This window comes from Colias eurytheme, chromosome 29 (assembly GCF_061535395.1).
Source record: "Colias eurytheme isolate Ceu_HAF_F1 chromosome 29, ilColEury1 Martin Lab GWU primary, whole genome shotgun sequence".
Taxonomy (NCBI): domain Eukaryota; kingdom Metazoa; phylum Arthropoda; class Insecta; order Lepidoptera; family Pieridae; genus Colias; species Colias eurytheme.
Window position 1 is genome coordinate 2403357 of NC_143008.1, and position 23107 is coordinate 2426463.

The 23107-nt window shown below is 33.5% G+C and overlaps 1 protein-coding gene across 1 annotated transcript in view; it reads left to right on the plus strand.

The window, feature by feature from the left end:
* LOC149896088 (uncharacterized) overlaps nt 1–23107 on the plus strand; it is a 50164-nt gene extending 27057 nt beyond the window's left edge. Inside the window, exons 3-10 of the mRNA XM_090118428.1 lie at nt 1226–1308; nt 3416–3541; nt 6094–6682; nt 17869–17996; nt 19744–19923; nt 20911–21057; nt 21734–21874; nt 22623–23107. Of these exons, the coding sequence (XP_089974554.1) occupies nt 1226–1308; nt 3416–3541; nt 6094–6682; nt 17869–17996; nt 19744–19923; nt 20911–21057; nt 21734–21874; nt 22623–22750 (1522 nt within the window). The 3' untranslated portion in view covers nt 22751–23107. The remainder of the gene's footprint in view (nt 1–1225; nt 1309–3415; nt 3542–6093; nt 6683–17868; nt 17997–19743; nt 19924–20910; nt 21058–21733; nt 21875–22622) is intronic.

Here is a 23107-nt window from a genome sequence, read left to right on the forward strand (position 1 = left end):
ACGTCATATGTCTCCAATCGTGGCTTGTTAGCACAACTCGATCGTTGGTCGCAAATTGGAACTGATTGGTGCTATTTGTAGAGGGAAGAAGCAATTTGTGATTATATTGTAAATCCTAATATAACTATTTGTATTTATATGTATGCTATATAAAACTCGGCATACCTATCGTTGTATTGTTCTTTATTTATTGAAGTGAAACTTCTTTAGGCGCGTTGAGAGTAATATTTCAAGGTGTCGTCATGGTAAAACCGTCACGTCATGGCGTAAGGCGACGATTTTGGTATCTTTGAATCTTGCCAAAGAAGTTTCACTTCTGACACGTGTGCTCGGCATACACGCTCTTTTTTATTATGTTTGTGATTACTAAACTCAAAAAATGAATAAAAAAATAGAAACCAGTCAAAAAGAGCATTCTTTAACATTATATTTTCATATAGAGTATAGACAATCAAATCAAATTATTAAACATTTTAATTTTTAAACATACCCTCAATTTTAAATGTCAATTGTTTGTTTTATTTTGTCATTTATTATAAACATTCGTCATTCGTTCGACAGCCGTCAACCGGATTAGTAGTTTTTTTGGAGCATTAAAACTGTATTTTTCTTTGTAAAGCATTTTAAATGATTGCTGTAGAAATGAGTTCTTGTGGGAAATAAATTATATATGATCGAAAAAGAAATTTTTTTTTTCGCTCTAGAGTCCATAGAATACAAAACAATAAAATTTATATGTTATGACGATATTTTAATACAAAATCACTCGTCGCGGTTCCGTTTTGTATGAAACACAAAAACATATCTCCAACTAGCGTCGCTCCGCGGTTTCACCCGCGTGGCTCGGCTTCTGTTGGTCTTAGCGTGATGATACATAGCCTTCCTCGATAAATGGGCTATTCAACACCGAAAGAATTTTTCAAGTCGAACCAGTAGTTCTCGAGATTAGCGCGTTCAAACAAACAAACTCTTCAGCTTTATAATCTTATATATAAAATTCTCGTGTCACAATGTTAGTCTGCATACTCCTCCAAAACGGGTGGACCGATTCTCATGAAATTTTCTGTGCATATCGGGTAAGTCTGAGAATCGGCCAACATCTATTTTTCATATGTACCACGGGCGAAGCCGGGGCGGGCCGCTAGTATTAGTATAGATTTGTACTACTTAATTTGTACTTATTATATTTGTAATACTATTTATTATATCTATGTAACTTTTCCAGACGCTGGTGCATATCTTCGTTCTGGAGTACAGCTTCGATTCTCATCCACAGACTTTTGACCACTCCGTTGCCGCCAATAGCAGGTAATAAGAAATATATATTTTTTAGAACATATTAATGTTTTTAATTAGGTAGGTTTCAAAATTATTTTATTAGAGTACCTATTCGTAATTCGCCAAATGTACTGAAATGCTAAATGTATGATTTATATGAATAATGATATGATAAGTAAAAAGATGTAGCACTCTGAATGTGACATCATACAAATGTGGCTAATGAGTTTCATTTTACATCTGTTTCTTTTTCGCTTACGATACTGAAATCATGCCATCTCACTTTGACGTCTAATCGTATGTGTACGTCGTCGATATATGCAAAAAATATAGTCGTATAAGTAATGGGAAAATAACTACCTAGTTTCCTAATTATAAAATAATTTGTAAAAACAGTCACGTAGTTTTTTTTCTTAACAAACAACAAAAATACCATTATAAAATTATTAAAGTACTCAGAACTTTCGACCAAAACATATCAGTCAAGATAATGGTCAATTTGTCAAAATTCTTATCAAATGGACTATTTTTTGTGTAAACAAAGTTGATAATAATTTCATATAATTGATAAAAAAGTATTATATCATTTAAAGAAAGTATGTCAAAGATATCATTACACAATATTCGTGTAAATGTCATTAATGACGTCACCAATCGTTTTGTCATTAATCAAATAAGCTTACCTACTTTTTAGTCAATTAAAAACACGAAAATCAAACATAGTCCGGGATACATCGCCCATTTTTGCAAGTGATTACTATCAAGCTAATTTTTTGTGAGTAGCTTTATTTTGATGAGATGCCCAATAATTTCATGTACAAAACTCTCGATTGTGGTAGCTACCAGAGGAAACAAGGATACAATATTTTGATTTGATGGTTCTCAAATATTAATTACTAACTGAATGTTTTTTTTTTGTTCAATCTCAAGACAATTATCTAAATTATTCGAAAAAATATTTGTCCTACAAAATTTATGGTTTGATCAAAGAGTCCCCCTTTCCAATGTGTATCGATAACGAAGTCATCATAAATGATTACTAACCAGCTGATTTTTTTATTTTCACTTATTTAATACTTATATAATTCAACAGACATATTGTCCTACAAATTGCGTAATAAATATTTGAGAACCGTCAAATCAAAAATTTTTATCCTTGTTACCTCTGTAAGCTACCACAATCGAGAGTTTCGTACATGAAATTATTGGGCATCTCATCAAAATAAAGCTACTCACGAAAAATTAGCTTGATAGTAATCACTTGCGAAAATGGGCGATGTATCCCGGACTAACAATATTAGATATTGCAAATGATAAAAGTATTTTCTGACACTTGGTCTAGAAATATGGTTACTATTTACTGCGTTTTAATTGTACTTAACTACTTACATCTATAAATTATTAGGATGAAAACTGTCCAAAAATCTGAATTTATAAATACATATAAGAATCTCTCAGGAATGGGTCGTCATGTTATAAAATGAATTAAGTCATAATTATGTACTCAGTGAAATAGAGACATTGAAGGGAACTTCTTTAAAAATATATATATTCCTTTGATATCATTAGAATATAAATTTATAAAGAATAGAAAAAATTCGATCACGAGGCGGGACTCGAACCCGCATCCTTTCGCGCCATTCCGGGGCGGATGCCTGACCAATTCAGCCACTCGTGACCCGCCAGATTTATATTTATAAAGCATTTGAATGTCATAAAACCAAAAAAATATCAATTTCAATCATTAGAATTAAGTCAATTTTATTTTCTTTTATAATTATGCAACAGTCTTTGCATGTTCTTCTTACACATCGCGAAAGAACGATTTTATGGTATGATTTTTAGTATCTTATCCCCATGGGTACCTATCCAAGCTGTCAAAGCTACAAATAAGAGCTAGTAGACCCTATAATATGATATATCATCATCATCATCAGCCCATATACGTTCCCACTGCTGGGACACAGGCCTCCTAAGACTGTATAGGCCATAATCCACCACGCTGGCCAAGTGTGGGTTGGCGGATGACACGTCATGTCGTCGAACTTTTGATATTTTTTATAGACCCTATATACTAATAATAATTAATTACCACACTTATTAAGTCAATACCAATCATTTAACATTATATTTTCAGCCACGAAACCCCCCAAAAGGCCAGCAAGTTCCGAACATTTGCATCCGGAGCCGCGGGTCGATTGCGTAGTTTTGCACCAACCGGCCAACCACGAAATTGACGTGATCTTCGTACATGGGTTATATGGTAAGGTGTTATCATAATTTTTGAAGTGAAACTTCTTTAGACACATTTAGAATAAAATTTCAAGGTCGCGTCATGGTAAAAACCATCACGTCATGTAGTAAGGCGCCGATTTTTTTTTGTTTCTTGACTAGCCGGACGCCCCGAGTCCCGACATCGGTTGAACCTGTAAAAAACAATAATTTATGGTTTATCTCATGAATGAACATCATGATGATATTTCTCGTTTTATTTTTAATAAATTAATATTGTCATTTTACTCATTAGGTATAGTACTTTCAATATCAGTTTAAGATTTTTTGATATCTGTTATAGTTACGGAATAATCGCCTGTGCACACGTAACGATTACACCCTGTTGTCACCGACCCTTGCTTGGACACTTCCAAAGTGAGAATGAAGTCTGTCCACAGGTCTGTCCGTTTAAAGTGGGTTCCGTTTAAAATCGAGTCTCAAGGAGTCGGTTACATACAAACACATACCTTGTTAGTTTACAAATTAACACCGGGATAGCAACAAAATAAAATATGAAATTCAGGAAAAATGTAGGTTTCTGCTGTTGAAATAATTTTTCAAATCGGTCCAGTAGTTCTCGAGCATTTACATAGCCTATCCAATAATCAATATGTACTAACAATAAAAAAATAATTACTCTTTATAACATTAGCGAAAATTACTATATTGTAGAAACTCGCTCCAGGCTGCAGCTACAACGAGCAGAAAAAATATTTTTGAGCTTATTTGGTACAATCCCTACTAATATTATAAATGCGAAAGTAACTCTGTCTATCTATCTGTCTGTTACGCTTTCCCGCTCAAACCTCTCAACCGATTTTGATGAAATTTGGCACAGGCCTTATTGCGAACCTTTTTTATTGAATACCTTTTATTGCGAAATATGTACCACGGGCGAAGCCGGGGCGGACCGCTAGTGAACAATAAATTGTCGGCATGCTGAATCTATACTAATATAATAAAGCTGAAGAGTTTGTTTGAACGCGATAATCTCAGAAACTACTGGTCCTATTTGAAAAAATAGGCCATTTGAATTTATATTTTTGGTTTTATGGCATTCAAATGCTTTATAAATATAAATTTATAAAGAATAGAAAAAATTCGATCACGAGGCGGGACTCGAACCCGCATCCTTCGCGCCATTCCGGGGCGGATGCCTGACCAACTCAGCGGGCTCTGGCGGGTCACGAGTCGCTGAGTTGGTCAGGCATCCGCCCCGGAATGGCGCGAAGGATGCGGGTTCGAGTCCCGCCTCGTGATCGAATTTTTTCTATTCTTTATAAATTTATAAATAGGCCATTTATCAACTAAGACCAACAGGAGTGGAGCACTGCGGGTAAAACCGCAGGGCACAGCTAGTAAAACATAAATATTTAAATAATTAGCTTTAAATATTTATGTTTGTCAGCTATATTCCTACTTTTCTCAAAATCAACAAAATTAAGTTTTGCCCAGTGAAGTCCCATGTCCCCAAGTGGAGTAAGGGGCAGATGCATTATGCATACATCTGTTTCACTGATAGATTTTCTTTACTACCACTACAAGTTAGCCAAGTCACTTATCTAGTCTAAATATAATTGTTTTCGAAACACAACGTCATGTTTGATAACATCCATTGTTCTGTAATCTTTACACTTTGTCCCGTCTGTTCTTTATTGTGAAATAACGATACATACTTTCAAATAAATCGAATACTATAAAGCGGAGTTTTGTTTGTTTGAACGCGCAAATCTCGTGAACTATTCGTCCAATTTGAAAATTCTTATAACACTACATCATCACTACATAGTATATAAAACAAAGTCGCCTTCTCTGTCCCTATGTCCCTATGTCCTTTTGTACGCTTAAATCTTTGAAACTACGCAACGGATTTTGATGCGGTTTTTTTTAATAGATAAAGTGATTCAAGAGAAAGGTTTTAGTATATAATTTATTAAGTTTTAGTCAAAGCGGGCGAAGCCGCGGGCGGTAAGCTAGTGTACTATAAGACTGTAGTAAAAGGCTATATTATCATATCCGATGTGGGACGAAATCGCAGGACAAAGCTAGTTTAATGTAAAATTTGTTCTAAATCTGAACTTCGTAATCTTAACAATATAACTGATAGACTGTATGACGAAATTAAAAAAAAGTATAAAATATATTTTCAGTACATATTATCCACTAATGCAAGCTACATTATTTCCGAGTAATATAATTAACTAGCTTACCGCCCGCGGCTTCGCCCGCTTTGTCTAAAACCTAGTAAATTATATACTAAAACCTTCTTCTTGAATCACTCTAGGTATCTATTAAAAAAACCGGATCAAAATCCGTTGCGTAGTTTTAAAGATTTAAGCATACAAAGGGACATAGGGACAGAGAAAGCGACTTTGTTTTATACTATGTACTATGTAGTGACTAGCTGTGCCCCGCAGTTTCACTCGCATTGCTTCGGTCTTGTTGGTCCTAACGTTATCGTATTAGTTTAGCAGAGGTGTATAGCCAGACAAAAAAAAAACTATCAATTGTAATCAAAATAAAACTTAACCAATTTTACAGGATCTCTCGGTAACACATGGAAGCAAGGCGAGTGGAGATCAAAATACAAAGATGCACCACAAAAACAACCGCTCAGACGACACTCTGACAATGACGAGAAACCAAATCACGCAGACACACACAAACAAGACAAAGAAAACAAAAAAAGACAATACACAAAACTGGACGAAGCAAAACTAAAGAACGAACTGAAAAATATGCTAAAAGACATCGACCTTGATAACGTGAACGAATTCTATGAAGACATGAAGCGGATACTGCCAAATGAAAACATGTTTATAACAGAGAAATTTTATAATAATACGCTTCTCGACCAAGTTGAAATAGTCGGGAATTATGAATCTCAAGCGGATTTTGTAAGAGATCTCTTCAAGAGCAGCAATGAAGATGTTATAGGAAGTGATACAAGTGACTGTCAATGTGTTAGTGTGTGTGAAGTGGGGTGTGGGTGTGTGTGTGACAAGTGCTATTCGACCTGTTGGCCCCGAGATTGGATAAAAGTGGACTATCCTGGGGCTAGGATAATTTCTATTAATTATACGAGCGACCCGTATTTGTGGAGGCCGCTGTGGATTAAGGAAATAAAGAGGTGAGGCTTAATTTTGTACCAAATACAACTAGACTCATTTTTTTTTATATTTCAGGACAATTTTCACACACGGCACGATCCGATCCCATACTAAGCTTTCGCTTGTGTTATGGAAACCAGATGGCTGATAAACATATTATAAACATATATAATTTTAAATAAATACTTATATATAGATAATCAACACCCAGACACAGAGCAAACATAAATTATATTCATCACACAAATATTTGCCCCAGGTGGGAATCGAATCCACGACCTCCGGCTTGGAAGGCAGGGTCACTACCAACTAAGCCAACCGGCCAGTCGATATTGTCTGACGCCAAACTCTGCTTACGTGTGGCAGAGTTTTGTACTGAGCGAAGATTAGTGCCACGAAATACGTTGTTAATGTTGTAATTTTCCGCTCCTGAGACATTTTTTGTTAAACTTTTTTAAATGAAAATGCACAAAATTATAATGCTGGAACGATCAATTGTCCAAATTTGAACTTCTAAATCTATAGACCGCTTTCGCGTCGCGATGAAACTTACATGTAAGCTTTGTAAACGACGTAATGATAAAAAAATTAATAGTAGACTATTTACGGTCTTACTAATAAAATGTTACCCATTCGCTTTGCAATGGATTAGTTATTGCAATAACCTGTCTTGTTTTTATGATTGACGTTTCATGTGAGCAAGAGCAGGACACAGCTATGGTAGGAAATGGTAGAAATTTATCCATTGTTTAACTTTTTATTAGTAAGGCCGTTAATGTTTTACTTGCTTTATCAACCCTATAATTTTTTTGCATCTTTAAAATAAGTCTCTGAGCACACAAAAATACTCCTAGATACCCCTTAATAATTTGAAAAGTTTCAAAAAAAGATGAATTTAGATCATGAGGCCAGAGGCGGGATTCGAACCCGCGTCCTTCGTACTAAAAACACTTGAATTCAAGAATGTATTCGCTTTTGTTTGATAATATTGGCAAATAAATGTTATTTTATTTTATTCCTAGCTGGCCCGGCGAACTTTGTACCGACCAGTCAATGAATGTCGTGTTACCTTTGGGCTTGGAACTATTAGGCTATGATGAACGGAATACAATTATAGAAAATAAATATAGATATAGGTATAATGGCTTTTTATTTCGATGAATAACACATATAGAAATAGAATAAAAAATAATTACTTAAATACTTCATACCTACACGTGTCAGAGAAAAAATACCTATTGAATTAAACTACGTTTTGCAGCCTGGGATGCACTCGAATTAACTCTTTTCGTTCTTTAACTGGTGTCGACCACAAGTCGTTTCCTTTCACTTTAATTATGATAGTTCTACTTCTACCACTATCATCGGGCGAACGACGATGATACAGTGGGTAACCATCGTTGCCTGTGATGGTCTTTGCCGTCAATTTTCGTGGATACCTTTTGGAACACTCGCTGTACAAGCATTATGCACTCTCTGAAAGAGACGTTGTGTTTTTTGAAGCAAATAAGGACCATATACTGCCAGAGCATAGTTTAATTTGGACAAGACTAGAGACTCACATAGACGAATGCGCATATCTACACTTAAAAAATTACGAATCCATACTTTATTAATATGTATTATAAATGCGAAAGTAACTCGGTCTGTCTGTCTGTTACTCAATCACGCCTTAACTACTGAACCAATTTGCATGAAATTTGGTATAGAGATATTTTGATTCCCGAGAAAGGACATAGGCTACTTTTTACCCTGGAAAATAGGATACGTTTTATCCCGGAAATCCCACGGGAACGGGAACTATGCGGGTTTTTCTTTGACTGCGCGGGCGAAGCTGCGGGTGGAAAGCTAGTTTTGTATAAAACTTTAATACGATAAAAGCAAATTGACACATTCCAGAGGTCAGCTATCTATACAAACTTTAGGTTTTAACTGTGATAAACAATTGAACTGTTTTTTGGAACCAACGATCATGAATTTACATTTTCTAAAGATTTATTGTTATACCAACATTGAATATTATTTAAATCCGAATTAAGTTTCGTGATAGTCTGATCAAAATTGTGCTGATAGGAATAAGAACTAAGGAAATTTGATCATGTCACAGCCTTCCGGAAGCAGCTTCAGTGGTTACCCTTACGCCTTCGTCGTAACGCTCGTGTCCTCTCTCTCCTTTACTCCAGCCTATTTGATCCCCGTATCCCGTGCTACTTAAAAGATAATTTTGAATTTTTATCTGCCAGGAGTTTGAACCTACGATCTAATGATAACCTAATGCTAAGTATTCCAGTGCACCATACTAATTTCTACAACGCCTCTTTCACCGTAAAAGCCGTTCAACTCTGGAATGACTTACCTACTAAAGTCCGGTCCAGTGTTAGCAACCTGAAGTGAGCTGATTATCGTACCAGGGGCGTAAAATTATCGTACATTAGGCGTTTTTGGTTCGAAATTATCGTACTTTTTAGAATAAAGTCAATTATAAATAAATAAATCATATAAATTGTAATATTGATAAGTATGCAAGTTCTCTATAGTTAATCTTTGTTTAACTACCGCTGTCAAATCAATGGGACACTGAAACCCAAACGTTTTACATATTCATTATACTCTTTGGTTTTACGCGTGGTACAGACTACAGCTGAACCGATTCCATTTCCACTTTATGTTCAATAAACGCGCCAAGTTTAAAATTCAATCTGACAAAATTTCACTGTTCCCATGAAAGTTCGATATGAAACACGTCAAAATGTCATATTTGTATGGGTGAAATAATATAAATTCTCGAATTTGGCCTGATAGAAATTATCGTAAAATCAGCGTACGATAATAACATGCTATCGTACATCGTACGTAGGCATCAAATTATCGTGTTTGTACGATAATTATCGTACGGTTGGGAACGCTGGTCCGGTCGCGGAGCAGGAAGAATTTCGTACATTAACCTGTTACTACCTGTCACTGTCACTCCCTTGTAAAAATAATGTGTCTTGCTCGCACAGGTGCAATGACCGCCGTCCTTAGGGATTGTAAACCTTTAACCTGAGAGCGTAAGGTTTGTGTTTGCTTGATTGGTGTCTTGTGTTCAATTATGATTTTTTGAATTCAAAATTTATAAGAATAAGGGCCTGTTTCACCACCCTCAATTAAAGTGTCGAGTAGGCTAATCGCCAGTTAAAGTGACCCGTAACTTCAAGTGCGAGTTTCACGACGTCCGAGTAGCACTAATTATAAGATTAACTGACCCGTAACTTACTTGCCACGTCTTCTGCCAATTAGCGTGTTTTACTCGACGATTAAGTATTTTCTGTTGTCATTTCTTGAATATCACCAACGATTTTTTTTAATAAACGAATAAAAATGGATTTATTTGATTTAATTGATCATCAGTTGGATGAATTAGAATATTCTTCGACACAAAGAATTGCAAGGATTCGTGTATTTAAATTCCGTGTAGATTATTTTACGGACCTGGATGAAACTGATTTTTTCGCTAGATTTCGTCTATCGAAATATGCAGTTAACCAAGTGCATAACTTTATAAAACATAAAATAATGCCTACATCGCAAAGGTGAGTAGTATTTTTTAATTATTGAAGTGATTTTACTTATAGACTGATAACCTATCAAATCATATTAATCCCTCCCTCCTATAATATTCAAAGTAGCTACATAAATGTGTTACCTGTTGTTTGAAGTAGGTGTAGTAGTTACCCAACTTATAAAAAATCTTTCTTTTAGAAATCAAGCAGTTCCAACAAAAACAAGCCTACTATTAACATTGAGGTATCTCGCTACTGGATCCTACTTAAGAAGTGGTATTTTTGTACAAGAGAGACTAAAATATCTCTCTCATGTAAAGAAAATATGTAAATGATAAATAAATAAATAAAAAGTTTGCACTTCTATCTCTTTTAACTTTATTCATGATAATTAAATAGGTAAGTACTTAATATAATAACTTAACAAATTAAAATCACACGCGTATTTCCAACCCTACAGACAATCCACAACAATTAACAAATAATAAATGACAGCTGCAATAGTGCAATTACGTTTGACGAGTGACACTGACGTAATATTGAACGAATGTGACGTACGATTTGTTCCGTTACTCATTTAACCAGTAAGTTGTTACTCAGAGCTTATTTTTCGATTGTGAAATTGACAAAAGATACTCGTAACCTTTACTTGCCGATTAACGTTAATTACCGAGTAACTAATCAACGCTTTACTTGGAGATGGTGAACGAGGCCCTAAACCTCAAACTCTTTATGTCCAATCAAACTCCGCCTAAGTCGAAATCGCGTGTTAGACTAACGTATTTCTGTAATATTGTACATAGTAAATTATTTTTTGAAAAATAAGGTCATAAAGAAGTTTCACTTCTTATGTGTGTACACGCACACTTTTTTTATATAATATATCGTTGTTATTGAAAAAGTTAAAATGTAACTAACTATGTAATAAGTATTGTAAATGAATAAAGGACATTTATTTAATAAATTAGTAAAAAACATTTTCTCCTCTAAATATTTCATGTAAACTGCACTTCATTCAAAAATGTTTGTGACCACTGTCAGTAGGTAAAGAGGTCATTGTACGAAATTCTTTCTGCTCCGCGACCGGACTTTAGCATTAGGAAAGCACAAACGCTTCACTCTTTTAAAAATATGGTTAAGTGTCACTATTTGCAAACCTGTAATTATTTTTATTATTAATTATTGTCATCTCTTTTTTCTTGCTTGTTTTTTTTACTGCTTATTTTCATTTGTTTTTGCCCTTTTGATTTATTTCTTTTGTTTTTTTAGAAGTTTTTTAGTTATAATTTTGTTGTTGTCTTTTATTTTATAATGTGATGTCTTTTTTTTATTTCTATTGTGTACATAATCTGCCTTAATTTTCTCTTTTTTTTTCAATACATTGGTTGCTCGGGTTGCTTGGAAGAAATTGCTTGAAGCAATAAAGCCGCCCTTTGCATCAAATGTCCTGTCTGTGTGTGTGAATTGTGAAATTTGTATTTATGTTTTGTATGCAATAAAGATTATAAATTTAAATAAATAAAACAATAGATAAATAACATAAGTGACGTTATCTGATTAAATTCCGGTCATTTCCTAATTTACTAAAGCTTAGTAAAGTTATACCTCTATTTAAGAAAGGCGATCAAGAAGACTGTAACAACTATAGACCTATCTCGATTTTACCAACATTAAGTAAGGTATTCGAAAAGTTAATATTAAACCAATTGACTAGTCACTTTGCTTCTAATAATTTGCTGCACACCAAACAGTTTGGTTTCACAAAGGGGCGCTCAACCACAGATGCTGGAGTTGCACTACTAACACATATATATAAGGCATGGGAAAACTCAAAAAATGCTTTGGGGATATTTTGTGACCTCTCCAAGGCATTTAACTGCGTTGAACATTGTACATTATTGCGTAAACTTAATCACTATGGGATTAAAGGACAAGCTCAGAACCTCATAGCCTCATACCTGCATGATAGGATACAAACTGTAGTAGTTAATGGAGAACGTTCTAGCGGTGCGTCAATTAACATTGGTGTTCCACAAGGATCTATTTTAGGACCCTTCTTGTTCTTGGTATATATCAATGATCTACCTTATTATTTACAGGATAGGTGTGAAATAGTTCTGTTTGCAGATGATACCTCATTAATATTCAATGTGGATAGGCATGACCCAAATGTTGACGAAGTGAACAGTACTCTTTTACACATATCCGACTGGTTGACTGCTAATAATTTATTATTAAATGCCAAAAAAACAACTTGTGTTGAATTTTTACTACCTAACGTTAAAAAGTTGAGCAGAAATATTACCTTGAACGGGGAGGTATTACACCCTACAGAATCGACTGTATTTCTTAGGTTAACATTGGACGAGAAACTACAGTGGGGAGCCCATGTCAACACCGCTGCAGGTAAGCTCAGTTCAGCAGCATATGCAGTCCGAAAGGTAAGGCATCTCACCGATGAAGATACAGCTAGATTGGTTTATTTCAGCTACTTTCATAGTATTATGTCCTATGGAATTCTACTATGGGGCAGGGCAGCAGATATAGAAACTATATTTATCTTACAGAAAAGAGCCATTCGCTCTATATATAATTTACGTGCTCGGGACTCACTAAGAGATCTCTTTAAGAATACTGGTATCCTTACTGTACCATCACAGTATATATTTAATAATATTTTGCATGTACACAAAAATGCCGACGTACACACAAGAGTAGGAGATAGACACTGTTATGGCACAAGGAACAGAAATAGAATTGAAATGCCATTTTTCCGATTAGCTAAAGTTAAAAATTCATTTATGGGTCAAGGTATACGCTTTTACAATAGAATTCCTCATAATATTAAAGAGTTTGGTAGTGCTAAATTTAAAACTTATGTAAAAAATATATTAGTTCAGAGAGCCTATTATAGCATTAAGGAATATATGGAAGATGAAAATCCATGGAGGGTTGTCGCGTAAGAACCACAGACAGTTCTTTGGCATATTATGATATATTATGTAGTTAGATTTAAGTTACAGATTATGTAATATTGACAATATGATTTTAAAAGAGCAACTATGGAGTTTCTTGCCGGTTCTTCTCCATAGATACTGCTTTCCGAATCGGTGGTAAATGTTAAAAATACTTATGTAATGACGATTCGAAAGTGCTACTAAAAGTAGTCTAATTGAATAAATAAATGTTTGAGTTTGAGTTTGAGTCCGAGGCAAAGGCCTAGGACCACCAAAAATAATGTTTTACGGGCTTAGATGTTGTCGCGTGATCTTACAAGTAAGACATATTTTATGAAAATACAAATAAATTTCGATAGCGGGATGTAAAGTGAAGCTAACGGCATCTATTGATCTGTCTTTACAACCATTTTAAATTTTTTTATATTACCACGACATCTATCGAAATAAGGATGGTACTTATAGCCGTGCCGCTTTTATGCTCGACTTTTTTGTAGTAGAGCGTTTTAAAAAAAAAGTATACCATGACTGAATTTATGGATAAATTTTAAAAAATCACAACTACCCTTGGATTACTTAGGTGTAATAATCGATAACAGATTCAACTGGAGGATGCACATTGACGGTGCACATTGAAAGGTGTGCAATAAACTTCGATCTTTTCTGGCAGTCTTGTATATTATTAAAAACAGATTACCATATAAAACAAGACTGTTGCTGATTCTATAATATTTGTATACGTAGTATATTATTATTAGTCTGTGATAATATCATACGGCCTAAGTAGCTATGGTAGGACTTATAAAACATATATATGCAAAGGATTCTGAACATACAAGTTCGAATTCTCAAAAAAATTGTGTCGCCGCAAATAAAAATAAAATTAAAAAATGACATACCTAAACTTTTCAAACATTGCAGTGTCCTGCCAATTAATTATAAATTTGAATTTCAGTTGCTCAAAGAAAACTTCTTCAACACAAAATATCAAACATTAAATTCACACTCTTACCATACACGGAACACTACTCTTAATAAATTAATTAAACCATTCACAAAAAACATGTATGGCCAACGACGTACCGCGTTCTTGTTACCAGATATCTTGAATGGGTTGGATATCAATTTAAGAAATTGTATTACCAAAATAAACATAAAACGTAAACTTAAGCAATATTATCTAGACAAACTGTAGTTGATGTTATAGTTATAAGTATCTATAAAAAAAACTGTTATTTTTGTGCAATCTTTAGACTCAATTTATGTATTCTACAGTTAAACCGAAATTGTTTTGTTTAAATTATTTTATACGAACATTACTATAAACCTCAGTGGTTTTTTAATTCACAACTGTACACTAATATATCTGTAAACCTATTTTGTTTCTGATAATAAAAAAAAAAAAAAAATTACATATAATATCAAGTTATTAATGAGACGCAGGGATAGTGCTTATACTATATAGAGCTAAACAGTCACAAATCTTACTACAATCGATTGTACTACTTTTGTAGTACAAACCTAGTACAATCGAATAGAATTGAGAAACACTCATTTTTATTCAGTTAGCAGCGAACTATATAACTACGACCCTACGTTTCCTCCCACCTCTTTGGGGTACAAACGAAATAAAAAGCGGTACGTTCTGGTACAAATCTAGTACAAATAAAAAGTTAGTTGCCAACTTCACATAGGTGCTTTTTTAAAATAGCGGACGGTGAAAGTAAACGATAATTTTGCCATTTATAAAATTCAAATAAGTGGCATTATTAGCCGTGATAAACCCGACATGTCCGGTCGGTACCACTTTTAAAGATATTTTTGGAAATCAAATTGCTTTTAAACGATTATAAGGCCTTAATTATGAACTACATGCGACGATTCGCAAATAAATAAATAAATAAATAATAAATAAATATTATAGGACATTATTACACAAATCGACCTAGTCCCACAGTAAGCTCAATTAAGGCTTGTGTTGTGGGTACTAGGCGACGATAAATATAATATTTAATAAATACATATATAGATAATAACACCCAGACCCAAGAACAAATATTTGAGTTCATCACACAAATATTTGCCCTGACCGGGGATCGAACCCGGGACCGTCGGCTCAGTAGGCAGTTACTTTACAACTGCGCCAACCGCGTCGTCAAATAAATGTACTTATAAACGACACTAAAACTTATGGTACCTTGGTATAATACTTTTTAGAACCGCCTCTCTACCGACCCGAGTCCCGAACGCGGGCACTTTATTAGGTTATTTTTTTATTAAGGATATTTTTGTTTTGGTTGGCACCGACTTCAAAAATAAGGAAACCTTTTCGTTTAATCTTTAAAGTAATTAAAATAAAAAATTAATATCATTATTATCATTTAATATTATTTTCTACTTTTCAGTTTAAATTTGTACATATAGGTAATTATAGTCTTGAAGTCGGTTTTTGTTTTTTTTTCTAAAAATTTACTTTATTACTTTTTAATTATTTTACACATATAATACATTTTTGAACGCATGAATGTCAAACATTATTTTCCGTATTTGACAGGATTGACAACTAATGATTGACATGTACGAAAATAAAAATTTTGGGAAAATATTTATTCGTCTAGTTTTTGTTGTTTTTATGATTTATTCTGCTATTCTGGGCGGTGACAAATCCAACAAATCCAAAACCATGAAAATTGGTACAGCAGATCTCGAGTTATAAGTGTTGGAACATACAGACTTTCTTTTTTAAATTACTAGCTGTCCCGGCGAACTTTGTACCGCCCTGTCAATGAATGTTGTGTTACCTTTTAGCTGAACTAATTTAGGCTTTGATGAACGTAATACAATGATACAAAATAAATATTTATATGGATTGATATGTAATAGTATTTTATTTTATTACTTCAAACACGTCTCAGAGAAAAATGACTGAATTTTAATAATTTGTGCAGCATGGATTAACTCTTTTCATTCTTTAACTGTTATCGACCACGCCATCGTTTCGTTTCACTTTAGTTGTGATAATAATTTTACCATTATCATTGGGCGATCGACGCTGATACAGTGGGTAACCATCGTTGCCTGTGATGGTCTCTGCCATCAATTTTCGTGGATACCTTTTGGTACACTCACTGTCAACCATGCATGGTGATTGGTGGTTGATGGTGTCACACGGTCCATGAATCATATTCGTGATAACAACGTTATGTCGGTCTAGATCGGTTTCAGGATTAGCAATCCCCGCACACTCATATATTTTATCTGCCCGAATCCTTTCGACTAACCAAATTAAAATGTGTGCATGCTGCAAGCCAGATTGTTGTCATTCGATTGAATACATCCATCATTGAATAATCCCAAAGATGTGTTCCATTAATGTTGTCCGGGAAGCAGCAGTTGAATAATTTCCATCCATTTCGGATTACATAAAAATGTAATGAATAAATCTGGCCGCCCATAATGACGAACATATTATTATGTCATTGCATCTTGCGCATATTCACTTGGGCTACCTGTGTATGTCGCCGGTAAAATAATCAATAGACCAACATTTTCTGCACCTTCTTCTGTGCTAATTGCATCGCATAAATGGATGTAATCTTCAAAACGCAATTTAGCTTGTTTATAGCAATTTGATAGCAATATTGTTGACGCAGTCGACGAAATCGCAACAAATAATTGTCAGAATTTTTACATTTTTATAGAATTTTTTTATTATTTAATCGAACTAAACTTCTTGGTTAGTTTCCCCACCAAAAATACCTTATTAATTTCTGAAAACACGCGTAAACACAAACATTTGAGGAATTTTTATGTATCTGCTTTTATTGCACTTTTTAATAATTGATTTTAAAATAAATACAAACAATATGTATTTACCCTTTTTAATTTTTTATTATTTTACACATAATACATTTTTGAACGCATGAATGTCAAACATTATTTTCCGTATTTGACAGGATTGACAACTAATGATGTACGAAAATCAAAATTTTGGGAAAATATTTATTCGTCTAGTTTTTGTTGTTTTTATGATTTATTCTTCTTTTTTGGACGGAGACAAATCCAACGAATCTAAAACCATGAAAATTGGTTCAGCAGAACTCGAGTTATAAGTGTTGGAACATACAGACTTTCTTTTATATATATAGATACTAAGTATAGATATAGATATATAGTAGAGCCATTTTAATAGGCAACATTTGACAGTTCAACAAAATTCAAGAACGTAACCTAGTAACGACGACATAGAATAACATGATATTTCGTTTTGTTAGAACTGCACATTTGCTTAACTTTTTTCAATTACGATTACATATTTATTATAATAATGACCGATATAAGTAATTTTAGGATTTGATTTTACTGATAAACCATTCTAAACATAATAAACAATTTCTGATTTAAAGAACTGACGTCGCTACAATTTTGTGTCAATAAACCTTTTTTCTTTTTAAATACCAGAGACGTTACTCTAAAAATCGAAATCTGACATCTAGAATCGAATGCATTGATTACTTGGGAATAAAAATTATCATAAATTATTGACATGTGTTTCAAGTTCGATTGACAAATGTTTCAAGTCCGTATCGATTAATTCACTTTAATCGATGTTTTTATGCAGGTTACCACCCTATGAAGATAAAATTGATAGACGTCAAATGTTGCTTATTAAATTGGCTCCACTATAGATTATTTGTTTAATTTCAGGTTACGACTACACGAAAGGGCTGAACAAATGACGTCACAACTTTTAGATCTCGGAGTAGGTGAGAAACCCATTATTTGGGTCGGACATTCCAAAGGAGGTTTATTTATTAAACAAATATACTGTGAAGGTAAAAAAATGTTAAAAAAAAATGTGTGCGTGTAGTAGTGTACACACGTAAGAAGTGAAACTTCTTTATGACCTTTTTTTTCAAAAAATAATTTACTATATGCAACTTTACAGAAATACGTCGAATCACGCGTGGTAGGGATAAGAAAAAGATGGCGCGTAACGGAAAAATGTTACAATAAATTTTTTTCCAACCCCGATAAAGAAGTTTCACTTCAAAAATGTTTTATTTAAAAAAGTAAAAATTTTGCCATGAATTCATGAAAATACAAGTCACTTTTTAGATTTTGGTAAATGCATTTCATCAAAATCGGTTCAGTCATTTAAAGGTAATTGACAGGAAACAAACAGATGCAGAGATAAACTTGAAAGGTTATCTTTTTTGGTAAATATTTTCAAATCTGTTTGGTCGCTGTTACATTCTTCTTCCAACATTCAAACATAAAATATAATTATTTAATGTTTTTGAAGTGAAACAAATAAAACGAGTGAAACTTCTTTATCGGGGTTGGAAAAAAATTGGTTGTCTGTAAAGTCGGTTTACTGACGATAGTTGAACGTGACAACGTCCGATTGTGCTTCTTTGTCGCTCGTTCCGCGCTCTCGCTCGCACTTCAAGCCTTACATGGAACGCCTCAGATGAGTCAGAGCGAGGTAACGCCGCATGAGTCATGTTTTTTCGTGCGTGCAGCCGGCTTTATCGAATTATAAGACGTTGTCACGTCAAAAATTTAGTGTAACATTTTTTCGTTACGCGTGACATTTTTCGTTACGCGCCATATTTTTCTTATCCCTAACACGCGTGATTCGACGTATTTCTGTAAAGTTGCATATAGTAAATTATTTTTTGAAAAATTAGGTCATAAAGAAGCGTATTCATAATATGGTATTAGCATTATGGTATCTTATTTGTGTACTCCACGAATTATATTTCTTTATCACTTTGTCCTTATTTATTATTATTATGCAGTACTTAAAGCAGCTGACATTCTGGATGTCATAAGGGGTCACTGAAAATCAGTGCTGAGGTATTATGCCTCAGGTATCCTGAGTGGCTTCCTTTTTTAGCGCATGCAACCACACATATATTTATGTCTTCTATTACATATTATTTAAAATTTACAATGCTATTTTATATGTGTGTTGTGTGTGTTGGAATAAATGTTTTCTTTCTTTGTTTTCTTTCTAATAACATAGTACCCTAAAGCGTCACATTACCGAGATATTTGGAGGTAAACAACGACAAACACTAAAAATTGACTTATTACGTGTCTATATGCATAATATTATCTCCAAATAATCACTCCCAGGTAGATTATTATTATTAACAGTTTATTGGAAGAAAGTAGGTACATTCATTACTTAAAAACATACATTACATTCACAGATTACATTACATAAAAATGTAAGTAAGTTTTTGTTCGTCTATGTGTTCTCTATCCATACGTATACCACTTTAATCGTGCGCCGCGATTTTGAAAAAAAATCAAAATGGCGGCGGGTCGATATGCCAGCGTCCATACAAAAAGTTTCAAACCCCTTTGTGTTTTATTGAAGTGAAACTTCTTTAGGCGCGTTGAGAGTAAAAAATCGCGTCATGGCAATACCATCACGTCATGGAGTACGACGATTTTGATATATCTTTAAATCTTGCCAAAGAAGTTTCACTTCTGACACGTGTGCTCGGCACACACGCTCTTTTTTTGTTCCTACTCTAAAATTAATATTTTGGTTCTTTTTCATTTCAGCATATGATGCATATATGAAAATAACCAAAGAAAATGAAATAAATGAAGATAATGATAGAACGGAAAATGAAATGAATGAAGATTTAAATAATGAAATGATAAATATTAATTGTGATAATGATAAATGTACGAAGAATGAACGACTTGTTAAAAATAATGATGAAATGGATTTTAATGAAGGTAAAGTATGTTTTTTTATACATATAATTAAATTAATAATTATTAGAGAGAATCCCTGATATTTAATTGGTAATTATTTTCTTATGGAAGTAAAATTACTTATTAAAAACTAGCTTTCCACCCGCGGCTTCGCCCGTGCAGTCAAAGAAAAACCCGCATAGTTCCCGTTCCCGTGGGATTTCCGGGATAAAACCTATCCTATGTCCCGGGCTAAAAAGTAGCCTATGTCCTTTCTCGGGTATCAAAATATCTCTATACCAAATTTCATGCAAATTGGTTCAGTAGTTAAGGGGTGATTGAGTAACAGACAGACAGACAGAGTTACTTTCGCATTTATAATATTTAGTATGGATATAAATTAAAAACGATCAAAAGTTCTAATCCAGCTAATCTATCATTATTGTCAAATATCATCCAAATACAGTCTAGCTGTTTCACTGTTCTAGAAGGAATTACCTACATAGAAATATCTAATTTTTAGCCTCGTATTAATAGAGAAGAATTTTTTTGAAAATTTTTTTTTATTTGATTTTTTATGAAAAATAATTCAATTTATGCTATAATCTAAATTCAGTTTTTTTAACGTATCTGAAATTAAGCTGATCAATTTTTATTTATTTCATTCTGAATAACACTTTTTTACCTTTTTACATATCTGATTTAACGACAAAACCCTTTTACAGACTACCTATAATTTATCTATTCACATATATTCATACAGTACTTACAAAAATGTTATCCTACTAATATTATAAATGCGAAAGTTTGTGAGGATGTGTGTGTGTTTGTTACACTTTCACGCAAATACTACTGAACCGATTACAATGAAATTTAGCACACATATAGAGGGTAACTTGGATTAACACATAGGATAAGTTTTATCCCGGAAATCCCACGGGAACGGGAACTATGCTGGTTTTCCTTTGAAAACGCGGACGAAGCCGCGGTCGGAAATCTAGTTTATTTATATTTTATATTATATTCCAGAACACATAGAACCATCTAGAAGGTCATCTCTCTACCAGAACAGCCTCGGCTTCATGTTCTATTCAGTACCACATCGCGGATCACCCTTGGCCGATATCAAAACGCCCATCACGGCACGAAGTATAGAATTATTGGAGATTTGTAATAGTAAGTATATTTTATAATTTATCAATTGACATTTCTAAATGTTTATCTACTGATAAAACTTCTTTAGGCGCGTTGAGAGTAAAAAAATCGCGTCATGGCAATACCGCCACGTTATGGAATAAGGCGACGTTTTGGTATCATATAATTGCTAAAGAAGTTTCACTTCTGACACGTGTGCTCGGCGCATACGCTCTTTTTTTGTTCCTACACAAAAATAAAAAAAGAGCGTGTGTGCCGTGTGCTCGTCAGAAGTGAAACTTCTTTGTCAAGATTGTCGCAACCTTGAAATTTTACTTTCAACGCGCCTAAAGAAGATTTTTAACTTTTTTCTTTTTAACACCTGTAAGTTTGGTGCTTTTTATTATTATTTTGTTAATATTTCAATTTAAACGCATATCTTCTTTTACTATATAAAAATAAGTCGGGTTTTCCTTCCTGACGCTATAACTCCAGAACGCATGAACCGATTTCCACGGTTTTGCATTCGTTGGAAAGGTCTTTGGCTTTGTGAGGTTTGTAGCAAAAAAAATTCAGGAAACATTTCAAATGAAAAGCGGGAAAACCGGGAAAATCATTTATCACATACAGCGCCTTGTGTAACATTTCGTTTGGTATTTAAACATAAGGTTCGCTAGTTTTATACAAATTTGAGATTAATATTAACTAAATATTTCAGACTGCTCTCTCCTCCTGACCCTCCAAGAGCGCTGGTTAACCGCGACACAACCAACACAGCCCGCGGTACGAAGCCTCGTGGAGACTTGCCGTACGCTTATGTCTGTACTGTGGTTAAGGATAGTGAGCGTGGATTCTGCTGGTAAGTTGGAGGAAGGGGAAAAGTGGGGAAAAAAATACCAAAAAATAAGCAAAAAATGTCAAAAAATGTGGAAAAATAATTATTTTGTGACGATATAAATTCTGTCGATTTGATTTTTTGTTAATAACAAAAAATACTTAATCAGAATTAAAAATAATGCATTACTTTAAATATAAAACTGATAAAAATAAAACAGAATGAAAAATTAATTAATTAAATGTTTAGGCTTTTTCGACATTCCGTTATTTCAATAATAATTAAAAAACTATCTGTCTTACCACAAAATCTTTAGACAGGGTTTAACTTTAAGCGCGGGTTCTCTTTAATCTGGTTTTGTCGTATTTCATATAGACAACTATTAATGTGACAGATCCCTGGTTTAAAGTTAGACTGTGTTTAAATTGTTTTGTGGTAAGAGTTAAGACCAATAATACCATATAAAATTATATGTACCATATAAAGGGGTTTGGGTAAAGTTGGCGTCGTGATGAAACTTGGATAATTTAAAAGAGCAATATATTGTGAACAAAAGTTATTATGGACACAAATCTCGAAACGTATTAGGAACAGAGATATTTTTTTTATATTCATTGACCTAGAATCTAGATGATTTATTATAAGATTTTTCTGACAAGTTTCATCACTGACCGCGAAAAGTCATCACGACGCCACTAGCCCATACAAAAGTACCCAAACCCCTTTAATAATATTTACCATATAAAATTAAATAATATTTCTTTTATTCTAGATCCCGGCAGAGGAGCGCTCTATGGCGTGTCAGTAGACCATAGAGAAATATGCAAACCGACCAGTCGGAATTGTCTATTGTACACAGAACTTATGCATCTTATGAGTACAGCGTTGTGTAAAAAATGATTGTTTTTAAATTATTAAACGATTTAAAACATCAAATGAATGTGTAATAATTTGTGAAAAATGCATTTGTGTAATGTGATGCAACAGGAAACATCAATAATTTAATTGTGTTCTGTTTTAAATTAATAAAAAAACTAAAACAACTTATAATAGTCAGACCTAGACCAAATAAATGGTACAGGACAGGCATCAGCTTTCGAATAAAAAATAATTCTCAAAATCGGTTCACCTAAATTAAAGTTATGAGTTATCGAACCAAAATATTCAAAGTTTTTTGTGAAGTCAGTTGTGGGTCTTGAAAAATACGATTTAATCAGAAATCCGTTTTGCATTTCAATAACAAATTTATTTTATTTT